Source organism: Carassius carassius, chromosome 1, assembly GCF_963082965.1.
Source record: "Carassius carassius chromosome 1, fCarCar2.1, whole genome shotgun sequence".
Lineage (NCBI taxonomy): Eukaryota > Metazoa > Chordata > Actinopteri > Cypriniformes > Cyprinidae > Carassius > Carassius carassius.
The window spans coordinates 29615628-29634787 of record NC_081755.1 but is presented as its reverse complement, the minus strand read 5'-3'; the positions used below and the strand labels follow the sequence as shown (position 1 = coordinate 29634787).

General features: G+C 36.7%; 4 protein-coding genes across 9 annotated transcripts in view; 1 reads left to right on the top strand and 3 right to left on the bottom strand.

Annotated features, from left to right (window-relative positions):
• Positions 1 to 9: 9 nt before the first annotated feature.
• Positions 10 to 5234, bottom strand: LOC132144628 (N-alpha-acetyltransferase 60-like). 5 transcript variants are annotated; one of them, XM_059555191.1, is made up of 7 exons: positions 5005 to 5234; positions 4068 to 4183; positions 3848 to 3977; positions 2315 to 2411; positions 1986 to 2213; positions 1643 to 1832; positions 10 to 1553 (listed from the first exon to the last, which is right to left on the bottom strand). In XM_059555191.1, exons 2-6 carry the CDS (start codon positions 4175 to 4177, stop codon positions 1669 to 1671), a joined length of 729 nt encoding a protein of 242 aa, XP_059411174.1. In that variant the 5' UTR covers positions 4178 to 4183; positions 5005 to 5234; the 3' UTR covers positions 10 to 1553; positions 1643 to 1668. The 5 variants fall into 5 exon arrangements, with proteins under 5 accessions (XP_059411174.1, XP_059411181.1, XP_059411171.1 ...); XM_059555198.1 differs by having other exon boundaries at positions 5015 to 5234; XM_059555188.1 differs by having other exon boundaries at positions 5001 to 5233.
• Positions 5235 to 9455: 4221 nt separating this feature from the next.
• On the top strand, positions 9456 to 12771 carry dnase1 (deoxyribonuclease I). Its single transcript, XM_059555173.1, has 9 exons — positions 9456 to 9604; positions 9800 to 9938; positions 10006 to 10094; positions 10172 to 10258; positions 10347 to 10459; positions 11899 to 12011; positions 12152 to 12306; positions 12386 to 12479; positions 12604 to 12771. Exons 2-9 carry the CDS (start codon positions 9801 to 9803, stop codon positions 12649 to 12651), a joined length of 837 nt encoding a protein of 278 aa, XP_059411156.1. The 5' UTR covers positions 9456 to 9604; position 9800; the 3' UTR covers positions 12652 to 12771.
• Positions 12772 to 13459: 688 nt separating this feature from the next.
• eci1 (enoyl-CoA delta isomerase 1) lies at positions 13460 to 15855 on the bottom strand. The gene is made up of 7 exons (XM_059555151.1): positions 15702 to 15855; positions 15176 to 15298; positions 14937 to 15064; positions 14715 to 14861; positions 14474 to 14595; positions 13848 to 14026; positions 13460 to 13751 (listed from the first exon to the last, which is right to left on the bottom strand). Exons 1-7 carry the CDS (start codon positions 15742 to 15744, stop codon positions 13585 to 13587), a joined length of 909 nt encoding a protein of 302 aa, XP_059411134.1. The 5' UTR covers positions 15745 to 15855; the 3' UTR covers positions 13460 to 13584.
• Positions 15856 to 16517: 662 nt separating this feature from the next.
• Positions 16518 to 19160, bottom strand: part of LOC132144595 (rho GDP-dissociation inhibitor 2-like) — a 28179-nt gene continuing 25536 nt past the window's right edge. For both annotated transcript variants that reach the window (XM_059555164.1, XM_059555158.1), the window contains exons 5-6: positions 18775 to 18838; positions 16518 to 18224 (exon numbers count right to left, since the gene is read on the bottom strand). In XM_059555164.1, the coding sequence (XP_059411147.1) occupies positions 18019 to 18224; positions 18775 to 18838 (270 nt within the window). In that variant the 3' untranslated portion in view covers positions 16518 to 18018. The remainder of the gene's footprint in view (positions 18225 to 18774; positions 18839 to 19160) is intronic.

Below are 19160 nucleotides of genomic sequence, written 5' to 3'. Positions count from 1 at the left end.
TCAAACAAATGCTTGCACAATCTCAGTTTATTTATTTTCCCTCTTAGGTCATCTCAAAATGCTTTTAATGCATGAATGAATAATCACTTCATAAATGAAGAACAGACATTGGAAGGATGCAGATGGACAAGAGCAATACAACAAATAAAATTCATTTAGTTAACATTTAAAAAATCCTCTCTAGTCTACGATCCTCTCAATGAACACTAGAGGATGCTTCACAATTCAGAGACTATCAGGTACGATTATGAAAAACATTTCAGTTAATATTTTCAGTATTTCATGTCACCTACATGTTGATCATCCTCTCTTCATTATGTATTTTTAATTTATTTTATTTTTACTATAAGAGTGTAAAACATTTCCCGTTTAGATTCTTAACAAAAGAAATAATAACGCAATGAAATGTGAAACACAACAATGTAGCAGTTCACAGGTATGTAACATTAAAACAGACAGTTGTAGGAGATTTACACACAATCTCCAACTCAAAAGCACAAGGTGACAGTGGTTCTATTATACTGACAATTTGTTCAAAACAGTTATTCATACATGCAATTTTGTTTTTACAGATCCAGAAATGGACGAATACAAGACAATTCCAAATACATGTCGGCCAATTACATATGATAGAACAGTTTCTGTAAGGTTCCTTATGTAATCTCACAGCAATGTTTCTCTGTAAACACCCTTCAACGATAAACCAGTGTTTCATCAAAGACATCATGAACATGAATGGATGGCCAAACAGAGATAAATAAATAAAAAGTTATATTGTAATCACGTAATGCAGGAGTGATCTATTTTTAAATGTTTATTTTGTGTGTAAATCCCTGATTCACAGCAACATACCAAAATTCAAGCATTCATCCCCCCACAGCATTCATTTATTTCCCCTTTAAAAGAACAGAAAGTACACTGCGTGGAATGGCAGGATGCAACTCTCTAAATAAATTAAGATGATCTGAATTTAAAAAGCTTTCACATTTAAATTTGACAGCAACGATACAGATTTGGCGAGATGGAGGGTTGTCTGTAACTGCATTATTTTCCCTTCATAGCAACACTACATTCATTTCCTCTGTGCAAATGTTATTTAAAAATCATCTAACTTAAAACTGGGGGCTAAAATATATGCTTCGTGTCAAAGTGTTCCTGCACAAAACCAAACACTAGTGCTTGACACGTGCACGAAGGTGACTAAATGAAAAAAGTATGCATACTTCTACCATCAAACCCTAAAATCATCTATATAGAACAGGCACAAATAAAAAAGATCTATTTATATAAAAAATCTGGATTAACAATAGAATATTTCTACACAGCAGCAGAATTACAGGCATGAAGTGGAGAATTTATATTAAAGAGGGCAATCTACTGATGACTAGGCATATATATATATATATATATATTAATTAAAGTATATATAGGTACAGTATATACATGTAAAATATACAAGTATAATACACTGCTCGAGACCAGAGAGATCTGATATCAGTCTTCGCATTCCTCTTCGGCACCTGATGTGACCCAAACAAATCAATGGCTTCCACCTGATAAATAAGACATCGTTAGAGCTTAGAAGAAAATGAATGAGACATTAAACAGAGGTGATCTCTGTAGGTGGATGAGTCAGGCATACCCTGCACTGTTGTGACCTGACGATCCTCACATTGTTCTGCTGTACTCGATGCCGCTCTTGGAAGAGATGCCCGACCACGGCAGAAAGCTGCGCAGCAGATTCTGTGCTTGCCGGTAAATTCTCTGAGGGATTGAGCAGGGGCTCAGACTGGCCAGTGCCGAACCTATATGATGAATATAATCAGTGCTGAGTGGGTCAAGGAACACTACAAGACAACTGGGAATATACACTACTGTTCACGGTACGGTTGGTAGGATTTAAAAAAAAATAAAAGACGTTTCTTTTTGAAAGACGTATCTTATTAACATCAATGCTGCATTTATTTGAAAAGGATATAAGAAAGTCCATGGAGGATGTCCGCCATTGATGTAGAGGACGTAGGTGAAGCCATCCTTCAGCACTCCTCGTATAGAGTAATAATACGGTAAATAGTGGTGCTGTTTAAAGTCTCTGTCTTCATAGAAGTGAATGGCAGTGTTATTAGTGGTGAGCACATGCAGGTAGATGGCTTTGCAATGGTCCTGTGCCGTGGTAGAGATGTGCTCCTTTAGACTGTCTAGTAACAGAGAGCCTGCAAAGAGAGAGAGAAAGAAATAAGAGTGACCTTTCAAACTGTTGGAATACTGTTCAAACAGTTTGGAAGAATAGGTGAGACAAGCGTCAACCTCTCACCTATTCCATGTTTTCGAAACTCCTTCACGACTCCTAAACTCAGGATGTACGCAACTTGAGTGTCAACAGGAAAGCTGGAGGCCAAGATGTCTCCATCCTGGTGGAGAGAAGTAGATACTGAGTCAGAAACACAGACGGTTAGCTGGGATAACACTGGAATAACAAAAACCAATGATTTGGATTTTGTTAATAGTTACTGACATATTGAGGGAGTTAAACGTTTTTCAAGGAGTCTTTTATGCTCACCCAGGCTGGATTTATTTGATTAAAAATACAGGAAAATTGGCAAAAATAATCAATTATTATTATAAATTAAAAATAAATTTTTCTATTTTGATATATATTAAAATGTACTTATTCCTGTAACGCAAAGCTGAATTTTCAGCAGAAATTTTTGCATGTTTTTTTGCATATTTAAGTACATAGCAAAACTGTATATTATATTCTGTCTATTATATAGTCTGGTCTGTTGAAAAGCATTCAAGTTTGATTGTACAGTTTAATTGTATTTAATGTACAGAACTTGTACATATAAAGGATTTTGATGTATAGTACTCATCATACATGGGTTTACTGAAAGTAAACTAACAGTAATATCTAACTTGCATAATATAAAAGCACTCGTGGACACGGAGATTAACTGGAAGCAGATTTAGTAGGAGACATAACCGTACCATGAAGAGGTAAAATCCTTTCTAATGAAGGTCAAATCCTTTGCTACGTGCAGAAATTTAGTCTGTAACCTAATTAATCACCTGCTATAAAAAGGCTTTGGATATGTCAGAAGATCTTAATTATGAACCTTTACATCAAAGCTCCAGAGGAACTACTGTTCACGGTCAAAGTCATCCAAACCTCATCTTAACATTTATTAATCAATAGCATAAAACACAGTAAACAAAATCCTATAGGAACAGTTCACCCAAAAATACTAATTTCCTGAAAATTTGCTCACCCTCCGACAATCCATTGAAGAATTTGATTTGAAGAAATTTAGAATTACATCACTTGATCACCAATGGATCCTCTGCAGCAAATGGGTGCCGTCAGAATCAGAGTCCGAACAGCTGATAAAAACATCATCATAAACCACATGACTCCAGTCCATCAATTAATGTCTTGTGAACTGAAAATCAGTGTGTTTGTGAGAAACAAATCCATCATTTTGCCGCTGATTTAACTTAAAAAAAAAGACCATAATTCATAATAAAACTTCCACCAGTAAAAAAAAAAAAAAAAAGTCCAACCCTGTTGTGCCTCTCACGTAAAAATCCACTCATTCTGACGGCACCCATTCACTGCAGAGGATCCATTGATGAGCAAGTGATGTAATGTCAACCTTCTCTTAATCTGTTCCGTTGAAGAAAAACAAACTCATCTCGGATGGTCTGAGGGCAGGTACATTTTCACAGGTTTATTTTTGGATGAACTACTTTAAGCACAGAATGTATTACACCATTATAACAAGCATTATTTTATTCTCACAGTTTTTTCCTCTGTGTCACTGACTCAGCATACACATGAAAGCTGTACCTCTTTGTGCACTTTCGTTCTGCTTTTTATTTCTGCCACAATCATCCCGACAATTCCCCCTCTAAAGGTGGCAGCCAGAGAGAAGAACTTCTTATTTGATGTGATGTCATGGTACCATGAGTCCGGATACCTAAAACACAAGCGAGCCAATAACAGAGCCTGTTAGACTTGTACTTGACCTGTATCAAGGGATGGCTTGGTTAGCTGTTTCAGCACTCACTCAATGGGAAACCACTCTCCACAGAGCACTTTTATTCTCTCTATGTCATCGTGGCAGAGCAGGCGGAGCTTTATTTCACTGAGGGCGGTGGTAGGCACCACGTCGGTCATTCACACCTGAGAGAACGAGTTAAGATGAAGAGTTTAGAAGAGCAAAACAAGCTTAACAACATGCATCTCAGTTTGAAAACCATTACTTGTACTGAGCAGTCCATTATGTGGTACGAGATTGATGGCCTGGGACATTGCGGTCAGCATGTGTAAAAATCGTGCCCAATGACTTGCTTTCAAAAGCTTTTAACTACTTGTTTATTATCATCTCACTACCAGAGATGTTGTCACTTTGAGGAAAAATATAAGTGCTAAAACATGCTAGAGTTTGCTGTCAACTCAAATATCATTTGCAACGAAAAACAGAACCTTGTACACGATTTTAAAGTAAACAGAAAACATGTTTGCCATAATAATTAAGTTGAACTATATTGAACAAATACCACACAATTGACACTATGAAACTGACACAAAGATGCGTTAATTACATCAACCTCATCGTAATCCAATTAAAGTTCAGGAACAGAAAATTCAATTCTGTTAAGTCATTTTACTGTCGAGTAATTTTATACACCCACAAAAAGCCAAAACTGAACGACAACTTCATAATCTCCCAAGCTAGCAGCTAGTTAGCACTCCTGTCAAATCACATACTTTGATTTTACTGAGCCAACTGAAAAAAAAAATATATATATATATATATATATATATATATATATACATATAGATGAATAATTAGAAGATTGTTTTTTAAGAATCTCTAATAGCATGATGAGGGAACGCAGTGCATTCAAATAATCAATCTGTCAGACGCATTTCCTTTATTTGTTTACATGCTAACAGCTACATGCAGAATTATTAGCTGGGATCTATGATTCCTAACCTGCCTGGTTTTACCGCTTGGATGAGCAGAAGGATATTCAGTCGTGTATTTTTATTGCCGTGAAGAAGGCTCACTGCTGCGGTAGCATGGCGGTAGTGTGTGAATTTGTGTCCGGAGCGGAGATGACACATTCAGTCAGAGGATCGTATTGAGCTCCTCAATGCATTAGCTTAGCCATTAGCACTTCGACAGACTCTGGGCAGACACTTCCGGTGTAACACCAAATTCTGTGAGTTTAGTAGGCGCTGTTGTCACTGTTAACTCGATCACACAGGCACGTTCATTAAATGTGTTTTTTTGCAGTAAAATAATAACAATTACAAATACACAAACAGAATAAAAACAAAAGACGATGAGGATTACATCCATTAACCCAAGGTATACTACGATAGCTTATAAGAATCACACTATCAAAGAGTGTTAAATTGAAAAACAAAATAATTATTATAAAAAAAAATACAACTGGGCATATCAAAGTAAATAAATAACAGCGACATTTTATATACCAGTAATTAAAAGGATATATCAGTCACTATTAGCATCTTCCAGAAAGTTCCACAGAGAAGACCAAGTGCACCAGAAAACATCAGATTTTTGATGCAGATCATGAGTTAGTTTTTCCAGAGGTAAAAGAGTAGTGACCTGACTCAGCCGCATATAAACTGAGGGTATCTGAGGAGTTGACCATGGTAATAATATAATTTTTTTGCTAAATATATACAGAAGTTCAACACACTTTCTTTGTCACAGTGAAGGCACAGACAAGCTTTACAGTTCAGAAGTAAACATTTGGAGACAATGCAAAAGTTTTTTCAATAATCTTTTGAACAATCATGTGGATCTCTTTCCAGTAACCTTTCATTTTATCACAATCCCAAAACACATGCATCACTGTGCCAATGTCAGACCTACATTTGAAACACAATTGAGAAGAATTGGGGAATATTTTATGAAGGTGAACTGGAGTTAGATTCCTGATTCCTTAGATTGTTCCTGGGCCGAAATTAAGACACCTCTGGGGAAAACACATGTACAAACAGATAACCATTTCTCATCACTAAAATTTTATCCTAAGTCCTTTTCCCATATCATCCTCAAAGAATCAAAAGTTAAAGGACCAACTTTAGACACAAAAGAATATAACTCAGAGATATTCTTAAGAGTAATTGAAGAGAGAAGCTGTTTTTCCACTTCAATAAGATCAAATCATATATTACCTTCTTATGAGTGTGACTCCAAAAAGTGAAGTCTTCTCTTTTACTGCTATCCCATGAAGTATGCCTACTTAAGAGTTTCTTAAAATGTTTACATACACATCCAAATCTTTCCTGAAAATAAAAAGGAAGGAGGTTTGTTGTTGTTGTTGTTGTTGTTGAAAATGTACACTCATGAATGTAATATATGACAAGAAATAGCAAAACTTCAGAAGTGAGAAGGGCCTATATGAGAGAGTACCCCAAAAAACAAAATTTTTGGGTTTATGCAGGAGTTTGAAAATAAATATTTTTTTAATGAGTTGGGTACAGAGCTTCATGAAATATTAACTGCGCCTGTAAGTCAGACGAAAATTAACCATGGTTTTATTGTACCATGGAAAGGAAAAGAAGTAACATGTGGCCAACGATAGTGTCCCATACTTGGAATTTGTGCTCAGCATTTAGCCCATCCAAGTGTACACACACAGCAGTGAGTAGTGAAAACATACTTACAAACACACCCGGAGAGCAGCCGCCCAGGGAGCAGTTGGGGGTTCGGTGCCTTGCTCATGGGTCTCACCTCAGTCGAGTGCTGCATATTCACTCCCCCCACCTACAATCCCTGCCAGACCTGAGACTTGAACCCATGACCTTCGGGTTACAAGTCCAACTCTTTATCCCTAAGGTCATGACTGCCCTATGGTTGTACCACGCAGGACTTGAACTCACAACACTAAAGGCCTCTGTGCCAGCGGCTTGCCACTCAGATGCCACTCAGTTGTTTTTTTGGCGTATTGATTACCATTTGTATAACCACATTTTTACTACAAATACCATGGTTAAACTATGGTTAGTGTAGCAAAACAATGGTTAATTTGTAATTGTACAACTATAGTAATCATGTTTCTTTTGGTTTTATTTGTGGTAAAACCATGGCTATTTTCATAAGGCTATACTCCAAATTATCTCTGACCATGTCTAACATCCTCTATTTTTATGTCCTTGAAAGCATTTGGTCTGATGTGGACAGTAACGGACATACATCAGGTCACCAAATCTGACAAGGCAGCATAACAGGTTACCAAAATACGTTAATCCCCTCCATTTGACACAGAATGACTATAATGCTCTCCAAATTCACTCTGGTCACGTCTATGCTCCTGTGCTTTATATCCTACAGAGCATTTTAGTCTGTACCGTAGGGTCACGAAATGGTGCCCTTCGGCAGCATTACAGTATCAAATCTGAACACTGTGTTGAGCATTGTGTTCTTTGACTGTAGTAGGTGCTGTTTTCACTGTGCAGATGAGTTCGGTACGCAAACAGCAGTTCAGAGTATAAGTGATTGAAGGCTTGCAATTTTAACTAATTTAATTTTTTACATTTTTGTTTGTTTTTTTATTTACTAATTTACTAACACTTTTTAAAAATATTTCCTTAAACTGTAATGGTTTAATTTATTTTAATTTATTTTTTATTTATTTTAATTTATTTTGATATTTTAGCCTTGTTTGTTAGGCCTACTTGGAACATTTTATATATATATTCTTCAGTGTTCTCCTGAAGATGTACTTTTAGGTTCACTATGCAGTCATATTATAATTATTAGACTATCTTGCATCCACCACATAGTACTTTAGGTTCACCTGGGAGAGAGGACACCTCTTACAAAGATATTTAACTGCAGCAACACCCACTGATCTGCCACTTAACGTCATATTCAGCACAATATAAAGAGTTCTGTGAAGCCTTAAGGAAAGAAAAAAGAGAGCAGTGCAGAGAGACACACATCTCCCCTGCTCCAGACTGAATTCTGGATATTGGATAATAATAGTTTGCCAAACTGAGATTCTGAGTTGTGTATTATCAGCTAACAGAGCCAAACTGTGTTTGTGTCTTTGCTTATTTTCAAGCTAAATTTAAATAGAAGATTATGTGTTCTTTTTATTTATTTGTTTATATATTTAGGGAAGCTTTAGGAAGAGAGTGCTTTTTTCCTTAAATACTGCTTGATAATTAGAGACTCATCTATCCGAGGTAAGCAACAACAACAACCAAAAAAAAAGTGTTACGTGATTGGCTTGTGGAATCTGGGATTTTACCTTGGAAACAAAAAGTTGCTGCTTCACAAATTCCTTCGCATAGAGTTGATCCGGTTGTTGATTGTGTCCCGTGGAATGTTGGTCCACTTCTTTTCAGTGGCTGTGTGAAGTTGGCAGGAACTGGAACACACTGTCGTATACGCTCATCAAGAGCTTTTCAAACATGCTCAGTGGGTGTCATTTCCTGTGAGTATGCTGGCCATGCAAGAACTGGGATGTTTTCAACTTCCAGGAATTGTGTACAGATCCTTGCAACATGGGGCCGTGCATTATCATGATGCAACATGAGGTGATGATTGTGGATGAATGGCACAACAATGGGCCTCAGGATCTCGTCACAGTATCTTTGTGCATTCAAAATGCCATTAATAAAATGTACCTGTGTTCTTTGTCCATAACATACGCCTGCCCATACCATAACCCCACCGCCACCATGGGCCACTCGATCCACAACGTTGACATCAGCAAACCATTCACCCACACGACACCATACACACTTTCTGCCATCTGCCCTGTACAGTGAAAAGCAGGATTCATCCGTGAAGAGAACACCTCTCCAAAGTGCTAGATGCCATCGAATGTGAGCATTTGCCCACTCAAGTCAGTAACGACGTCGAACTGCAATCAGGTTGAGACCCCGATGAGGATGACAAGCATGCAGATGAGCTTCCCTGAGACGCTTTCTGACAGTTTGTGCAGAAATTCTTTGGTTATGCCAACCGATTCTTGCCGCAGCTGTCCTATGGCTTGTCTCAGATGATCTTGCACTTGCTCTTGCACTGAAGTTGGATGTTTTAGGGAGTGGGTTCAGTTAACAGGGGTCAGTTCGGCATTCTAAAATTACAAAGTAGATAATAAAGTTATAATTACCATTTCAAACAGGCTTTCTACACAAAATCTTTACAAACAGATGAATGATATACAGTATTGGTATATGAACAGTTACAGACAAGCTGTGGTACTATTGTGGCACTATTCTTTCCCTGTATTTCAGAAAGTTCAAAACAAAACTTGCTCTTTTGAGCTGCAATAACAAGCTACAAAATAAATATCTTAATATGTCTATCTAACACCTGTTTAAAGTTACATTGTCTTATCGCCCATCTGTTTATTTCCCACGGAGAAAGTGAGCAAGAGGCTGGTGTCTTTACACAGTAGTGGTAAATAAAAACTCTTCAGAATATGTGATACCACTTTTATTCCCTGAGAGAGGGACTTGCTAAGTTGAGGTATACAAAGACTTAGTTGTGCGAAAAACTTTTCTCCCTGTTCTCACAGCCTAAGCGAAAGCAGAGCTCAACAGCAGGTAAATCTATTTTCATTGCATATGTTTAAAACAGATGCATATTTATTGTATTTATTTATCAAGATTCTGTGTGGAGTGGAAGTGTATTTATGCCCTTACCCTTTCACCTGTATTGCTATGTCTAATTTGAAATCTGTATTAGGTATGACTACTCTTTAATTACTGTCTAACTATGTCCTCTATCTCTATATACAGCATGAAGATCATTACTACTCTAGGTCTACTCCTGGTATCTGTCCACCTTGGACACTCCTTTCTAATTGGAGCCTTCAACATCAAATCCTTCGGGGATTCAAAAGCATCTAATGCCACCCTGCTTGACATCATTACCAACGTGAATGACAGGCAAACCTATAAAATACTTCCACGCTCTCATTTGGTAACTGTATTGTGTTTGTTAGGTAGTACACCGGTATGACATTGTACTCATCCAAGAAGTGAGAGACAGTGATCTCTCTGCAACGAATAAGCTGATGCAAAGTGTGAATGGGTATGCTGTCTTAACTGTCTATTAGTTACTGTATTTATTTGTATAGATAAATTAATAAATATTATTTTCATTATCAGAGGTTCCTCTCCATATGAATACCAGTACATTGTAAGTGAGCCCTTGGGTAGGAGCACTTATAAAGAGAGATATCTCTTTATTTACAGGTAACATTTAGTTTATATATCATATACGACTGTATGTGTGTGTGTGCATTTCATATCAAATTAATAATTACACTTTTATTTTCATCAGACGTCAGTCAGTGTCCGTTGCAAAAAGCTTCCTGTATGATGATGGATGTGAATCCTGTGGAACTGATACTTTCAATAGAGAACCCTTTGTTGTGATGTTCTCCTCTAATACAGGTGGAGATCCAAGTCATTGTGAAAATGTTAGCAGTAATACAGTGAGAATGTACTGTTCAGCAAAAGCTTTTCGTCCAGCAGTTAGTAAATTCAGAGACAGCTCCCCTGAAATGAAAATTAAAAGCCGTGCTATAGGCCACAGTGGCAATGAAAGGGATGGGATTTTCAGTTCCTGGGTGACCATAGTTAGGGTTGAATTAAAAAGTTTGGGGTCAGTAAGACTTTGTTTTCTGAAATATATATATATATACTGTACTATACAACTGAAAAAATGTCATATTCTAGGTTCTTCAAAGTAGCAACCTTTTTCTTTGATTCCTGCTTTGCACACTCTTGGCATTCTCTTGATGAGCTTCAAGAGGTAGTCACCTGAAATGGTCTTCCAAAAGTCTTGAAGGAGTTCCCCGAGAGATGCTTAGCACTTGTTGGCCCTTTTGCCTTCTGTCTGCGGTCCAGCTCACCCCTAAACCATCTCGATTGGGTTCATGTCCGGGGACTGTGGAGGCCAGGTCATCTAGCGCAGCACCCCATCACTCTCCTTCTTGGTCAAATAGCCCTTACACAGCCTGGAGGTGTGTTTGGGGTCATTGTCCTGTTGAAAAATAAATGATGGTCCAATTAAACGCAAACCGGATGGAATAGCATGCCGTTGCAAGATGCTGTGGTAGCCATGCTGGTTCAGTATGCCTTCAATTTTGAATAAATCCCCAACAGTGTCACCAGCAAAGCACCCCCACACCATCACACCTCCTCCATGCTTCACGGTGGGAACCAGGCATGTAGAGTCCATCCATTCACCTTTTCTGCTACTTTGAAGAACCTAGAATATGACATATTTTCAGTTGTTTCACACTTTTTTGTTATGTATATAATTCCATATATAATTCCACATGTGTTAATTCATAGTTTTGATGCCTTCAGTGTGAATCTACAATTTTCATAGTCATGAAAATAAAGAAAACACTTTGAATGAGAAGGTGTGTCCAAACTTTTGGTCTGTACTGTATATATATATATATATATATATATATATATATCATTATCAAGGATGCAGTATTGATCTATAGAAATTTATCAAAAGCCAACTAAGACTTCTAAATTGTTCAAAAGATTTCAATTTAAAATAAACGCAATTCCGTTCAACTTTCTACTCATGAAAGAAACCATTAAAAGTGTATGACAGTTTTCAAAAAGAATATTACAAATCACAGCTTTTTTCAACACTGATTAGGTATTAGAATGATTTCTGAAGGATACTGTAATGTATTATAAATACAATGACTGGACTGATATTATTATTTATCAAGGATTTGGCAGGGATTGAATTTCAACACTAAAAAGTAATTTACAGCTCACAGTGACACTAAACAACATTCACTTGTTATTGAGCTGATTGAGCTGTTAGTGCTATTGAGCACTAACGAGTATCTTTTCTATAGCTGTCCAGGAATTTGCCCTCATTCCTCAGCATACATCCCCAGAAGTGGCTGTGATGGAAATCGATGCTCTGCATGATGTCGTCGTGGATACTAGACAACGTCTGAACACAAATGTAACTATGCTGTTGCATAGCGTACTGTATGAACTAGTCCTGCTAACATGACAGACATTTCAATTCAATTTCTATTGTTCTGAACATGCTAATTTACAATATGATTTGGAGGATTTGTCTCAATTCAAATTTGGTTTCAGAACATCATGCTTTTGGGAGACTTCAATGCTGGCTGTAGCTACGTTTCGATTTCAGAGTGGTCCAAAATACGCCTCCGCACAGACCAAACTTACACCTGGCTCATCCCTGACAGTGCGGACACAACTGTCACACACACCAACTGCCCCTATGACAGGTAGGAAGACATCACAGGCTATTTAGCTGGATAAGACAAACCTGTGTTATGAAATTATTCATAATATGCTTGAAAAAAGGATTGTGGCCACCTCTGACATGATGAGAGGAGTGTCTGCTGGATCAGCGCAGGTCTTTGACTTCATGCATGCCCATGGATTGAGCCAGAGTTGGGTAAGGACAGGTTTTGCCTCATTGGTATTCAGTATCCTAAACATTAGACCTAAGAAGCTCCCTGGAGAGTTGAGTTATTGCTGAGTGTATTCCTCTATCTGAAGCATTCATGTCTCTCTCACAGGCCCTGGCAGTGAGCGATCACTTTCCGGTGGAGGTCAAGCTCCTGTGAAAAACATCAGGGCTGTTCTCTCGCAGCAGATATACACTGCAATGCTAATGCCTGATGTGTAGTGCTGTCTTAGACTTAATAAAAAAAAATAAGACAGTATCATTTTATAGCTATAAGAAACACATGATTGAGTGTGAATTACATTTTTGCCCTCAATTCTTCTGTTATTATTATTCTTGTAGATTTATTACTACATTAAGAAACAAATGGTGTAGAAACATTTTTTATTCAGAAAGTAAATTTCTACAAAGAAATGGCACATTTTGTTTTTTTTTTAGGAAAAACTGAAATAGTATTATCAATGGTATAATCAATATTCAATAATCTCAATAAACTTCAACAAAAAATACAGTTTATATAAAATATTTGTATTTTTTTATTAAATTTTAAGGAGTTCTTGTAAAGAATAACTACAGATTACAAGTTCTGAGTAATATTAATCAATAACATCCTATACTATATGATTTGGTTTAGAGTTAGTTGCTTGTAATTATGCATAATTTACTGTTATTTCTACAGTAAGTACATGTGAGGTGTAACAAAGGTACTGTAAAATGAAGTGTTATCGAATAAAAAAAAAACTAAAACTAAAGACTGTTCAAAATTAATTAGAAAAGACAAAAGTTGATTGAAATAGAGAAATAATTAAAATAAATTGTAATCATTTATTAGACCTAACCCATCCCCTTATGAATATACTGTATGGAAAATTTCAATTTACAAACTTGAAGCTGAATTTTAAAAAATGAAACAAGTTATGGATAATCTGTATGTCTACTATTTGCATGCTAAAAAGATTCCATTCAAATTTGGTTATCAAAAGATTTTATTTACAAACAAAGTTACCCTCTAGTAACAAAAGAGAGGACAGTGTGATATAAAGCGATACTGATCCACAAAGGCAAATTTAACAACAGGCACGTGTTTCGCTCCTCAAGACCTCCTCTTCTTCAGCATCTCCATGTACACCCCAAGAGATTTCTGGATGGAGTCTTTGGTGATGAAACTGACGAAGTTTGTGGTGTCGGCTTCCCTGTTTGCAACAAGTTTGTCTATTGTGGGTTTTCTCATCATGGACTTACTTATCTGACGGGCATGATCTGCAGGAAAAAAACACTTTACGTAAACAATATGTACTATAACAGGCAAAGATATCATTGAACGAATAGGTATTAGAGCAAGCTAATACCATTTACCTGGAATGGCCAACCATTTCTTCATGTTTTCAGTAGCGGCGCTGAGGACTTTATCCTCAGGAACAAGCTCATCCACCAAACCAATCTTCAGGGCTTCAGGGGCACTGTACAGTAAACCCAGCTGAAGACCCTTCTCGGTTTCTCTATGGCCCACAACGTTTGTCATGGAGTCCTTAAACCTGATTTACAAAACCTCTGTTTAGTACCACCCTGTGTTCCAGTAGGTATGCTAACACGCACACATTTTAATCAGTCCGTGTAAAAAATCTGAAAGTGACGTTTACATGAATCCTAAACTTGACTATTCGATCCACATTTTAATTTACTAAGGAATTTTGTAAAAGTAGTCTGGTAGAACACGCACAGAGTATTTTTGAGTCCAATTGAGAGAATAGTCATATGCTTGTGTTTTTTCCTATTAATTGAATTATTTAAAGTCTACACTACAAATTCATTCGGATCAAGCTCAAGTCAGATCAATTGAGGTGTTTACATGAAGGCTTTTCAATCTGATAGAGCCATCGATCTGATTACTTTTGGATTATTTGAGTAGATACAACTCGTGGTTCCAAAGAACAAGAATTGTGAAAAATCAAGATAAAAAAAAAAACATTAATAATACTCACCAAAAGGGTGCAACTATACCAAGTTGTGTTTCATTGAGACCAATGTTATAGCGAGGGTTCTCAGCCATGATCCTGTAGTCACAACACAAAGCCAACAAACAGCCACCTGCAGGACTAGCGCCCTAAAAACACAACACTTACATCATTCGTTCATTCATCACGCAATTTGACCTTTAAGGAATATTTTAAACAAAAATCCAGTTATCACAAAAGAGTAGAAAGTGTTTATATTGACACCCACATTGATAGCAGCGATTGTGACCTTGGTGGACCCATAGAGCCTAAGCCACGCCTCCTGTACAGCCTTCCAGAATTCTGCACAGTGCTCTGGGCTCTTTTTATACATTTCCAAAATATCTAGGCCTGCAGAAAACACCTTCGGCTGGGCCTTTAACAAAAAACACACTGTCAATCAAATAGACGACACTTGATTTCACTAAAGCAGATGTTTCTGATGACATACGGATGTTATGATCACACCCCTGCAGCTTCTGTCTAGCTCGAGTTTTTCTAAATGAATAGCAAACTCAGTCAGAAAGTCAAGACTGAGACTGTTGACAGGAGGATTTTGGAACTGCATTAAAGCAACACCTGCAAGAATGAGGGGAAAGTTATATTCTAGTAATGACTTTTTGATAAATATGCAATTGCAAAGTGTTGAAAACACCATTGCTAATGCACATTATGTGTTAATATGGTTACCATTACTACTGTCCAGGTCCACTTTAATGTTTGAGGATGATGAGTATCTGTTTTTAGATACAATGTATGGCAGAGCACAGATTCTCCCATGACGGCTGTTTCCAGACAACAGTGATGCAAATCCTGCAAGAGAAATTACTAATATTTTGCAGATGTAAAATTAAAAACTAATGCATTTATTTGACTATTGATTACAGTTCAGTAAATAACGTTACGCAAGAGCACAGTGTTGTATTCCATGTGTGAATAAACTGTGACCTTATTAAAGGACATGGTGTTAACTTCTTATCTTTCTACAACCCATAACAATAAAAACAAAAAACTAACATTATATGCGTCATAATATCATGTCGTTTTTCTGCCTTAAAACGACAGGAAAGCATAAACAACTCTTTTGTATCTGCTGACCTTTGTCCCATTTCCTCCTCAATGCATTACTACTGCAAACTTAATTCGGGGAGGAAAACATGGCCACTGCAAAATAGCAAAAACAGCAAAAGTTTCTGACAAAACATGACACACCTACCAGACGGGCTGAATTTGGTAGAGTGTCTTAATACTGATGCCATCTTGCCAGCTCAAAGGAAAATGCTAAATCGCTAAACCTCCCTGCTTACACGTGTTGCCAAATCTCTCTATAAAAACAAGTAGACTGCACTGACAACACATTCTCAAAATAAGTGACTTTCCCCAAACAAGGCAACATTGCATTCTCTGCAAATAAATTAGTTAAATTAATTTAAAATCGTTTATTTATAAATGTGTCTATTAGATCCTTAACTGCGACTGTACGTTTTTATTAGCATGATATTTCATGAAACCACAAATCTGAAGGCACTTTAAAAGGAGGGCATGGCAACACTGTGGCGTGCAGACAGTGAGATCCTGACTTAGGATGGTGAGTACGTCAATCATTCAGAGAGCCTATCACTAAAGCTGTACGTAACATACTTGATTGTGATTGGGCATTTTACGTTCTTGAAAGGCGGCACGTTGTGGCAGACTCAAGTAAAAGGGATAGAATATAACAATGTTACCCTCTTCTGTGGTTAGTCTTATCATGTATTAGTGAACAAAAATTGACTTTTCCTTTGAACTTTTTTTTTTATTTCTATCTTTATGTTTCTATGTTTTGTTTGCAGCGAACAGAAATAACTTTTTTCATTGCCAGACATATTACTGCTACGTGCTGTTTTGCATTTAATAAACAGTTACTTAAGCTGAACTAAACTGCAACATTAGAAACAAGATATATACAATTAAGGGTTGCCCAAACTTTATTAAAAATACAAGATGAAAAGTTCAACAATTCAGAAGCAATATAATCTTTTTTTTTTTTAAGCAAATGCATCGGTCTGTTGAAAAAAAAAAGTCCTGACTAAATGTTACTTTACTGCACAATGAAACCCCTAATTAATGTTTATAAGCAGCATCATGCAATACAGACCACAAGCACACTAATTATAACATCCAATTATGAAGAAAAGTTCATTATGAGTCACAATATGAATTTTAGAAAATATACATCATGTGGGAATATTTTGAAATAGCTCAAGGATTTAATTTGATCAAATACATGGTATACTGACTGTGGAATTACACAGTTATAAATTGCAGTTTATCTTTTGTGAGCTCTTTTATTCTTATTCCAATCAATGTCTCCCAGTTAACGATGATTCAGGATTTTTCTCCCCCATAAAGGCATTATACACATGCCACTTAAGACATTTCCTGTGGCATTAATCACCTTTCTGCAATAAATTTTATTCTGTAGGAATAGTAAACCCAATCATTTCCACAGAGTATTCTGAATATTCTGCAGTATCATCTAATATTTATGAATGTAGTATATGATCATGTACAGTAGGGAATTATTCAAGAAAATGAAGAATTTTTTTTTGTCAGATAATAAAATCAGCGATGGAGATGGAAGTGTCAGGTAACAGTGTCCGCAGGCATATAAACAATAAATCTATTTATTTTGGAATGTCAAAAAACAAAAACAAATCGGAGACATTCTAATATAAAAGCTTGATGGAAGACAGTTACAGACACCTGGACAGAGATGAACAGATCTTAAATTGTTTCAGAGAATGTAGAGGGTGCTTGACTATGGGCTCCACTGGTGGTTCCCAGCTGAAAAGACCAGCAAAATCACCAGCAAATGTTGCATTTTAGAAGCTGATGTGCCAGTCAGGACTAACCAGCATGAAAAGTGAAGCAGCTTTACCAGAATTGGTTGCTAGTGATCAGCCAGACAACTTCATATCGGTTTCAGCTGATCTTTTCTACAGGGGTTTAATTGAAATACATTTTTTTGACAAGCAACACTTAGTACAAACCACGTCCCACTCATGTATTTATCAGGTAACAGCAGGCTGATTACATAACACAAGAAAGTAGCCACTGCAGACACGATGGCTTCACATTCAAGCATGCACTGATCTGGTCATGGGCTCTGTAAAGAACTCTAAAAGCATTGCAAGAATACAGACATTGTAATATTTACATTTACAGTATACATTAAAACCTGAGTGTACAGGCATGAGGGATTTCATTTGTTGGTTACACCATGGTTAAATCTATTACAAAGTACTAAGTCGCCTCTAATACCCTGCCAGTCACGGTATGTCCTCACTGTTGATTACACTTAATATGTAGGAATATCTTCATTACATATTTTTTTTTTTTACTTTTTTTTTTATACGACTAATTGTTATTTAATCATTTGCAAAGCCAGCAAAACCATATCTACCTAGCCTGTCTCTGTCTTAAACATCAGTGATAAATCGGGTATGTTGCTATGCATCTGGGAGAGAGAGAGAGACAGAGGAAGAACCTCTTTACTCTGCACTGTCCCAGTCTTTTTTGATATGCAGGTTCCACTCCCACGACAGATGGTCTGTCTTGTCGTCGTCTGTGAAGTAGGATTTGATGTGGTAGCTTCCCCGAACGATCATGCCCTTCGGAGCCTCCTCCACCGGGGTGAGAAACTCATGCTCCTCGGCTCTCGGACCGTAGCTGCCCACCATGTACACTGCCTTATCCACTACAGGTAAAGAAAATCAGCAAGTCAAATTATTACAAAAATACATTAAAAGCTGATTTGTTATGCCCAAACATTAACCTGTCCAATTGCATTTTCAAGTTGATTTTTAAAAGATAAAAATAAAGAATTTGACAATGATAGAGAAAAACAATTTGCAACTGGCCAAAGAAAAGTAGTCAATTTTTTATGTTTAAAAAATTTCATAATAGTATTTCAATAATAACAACATGAATAATAATAATTTAATCATTTTTCATTACAATTTTGTTGTTTTATTTAACTACATTAGCAACAGACATTTGACATGTCTCTTACTTCTCTTATTATATTTTTTTAAATGTGCATATTAATGAAAAAATTTTGAATAAAGAAAATGAAGTTTCATATGAATACAAGTGAAACACATTTATCAGATGGCATTCTAAGATGCCGAAATAGATCACACACATTAAAACAGTGCATGTGTGTATAAAGATATCAATGCACCCTTGACTCAAGCACTTGCAGCGTCAATGCCAGCATTTAAATTCATGACTACAGATGCTCTTACTTCTGATTCCTTTCCTGTAGGTCAGATGCACATATTTCAGTCCAGACACTATGTCCCTGTTGACCTAATGGGAACAGATGGGATGAATCAGAATAAATATTATTAATTTATCATGTCATTTTCATTCTCAGGACATTCACCCTGCTGTAGCACAGAGTCACCAGCAGAGGTCCTGTTAGATCCTTTAGGTATCACTCCACACCCACTTACCCCCGACATTGAAATACAGATACTGTCTAGTATATTTGAGCATGAACTATAACGCTCTTTTATCTTCTGTGTGAAGCTGCATCAAATCTTGGTGAACCGTGGGCTAGAAAGATATTGCTGAGTTGCTGGATCTAAAATGGGTTTTGTGAATAATGGTATTTTGCAGGAATATGATC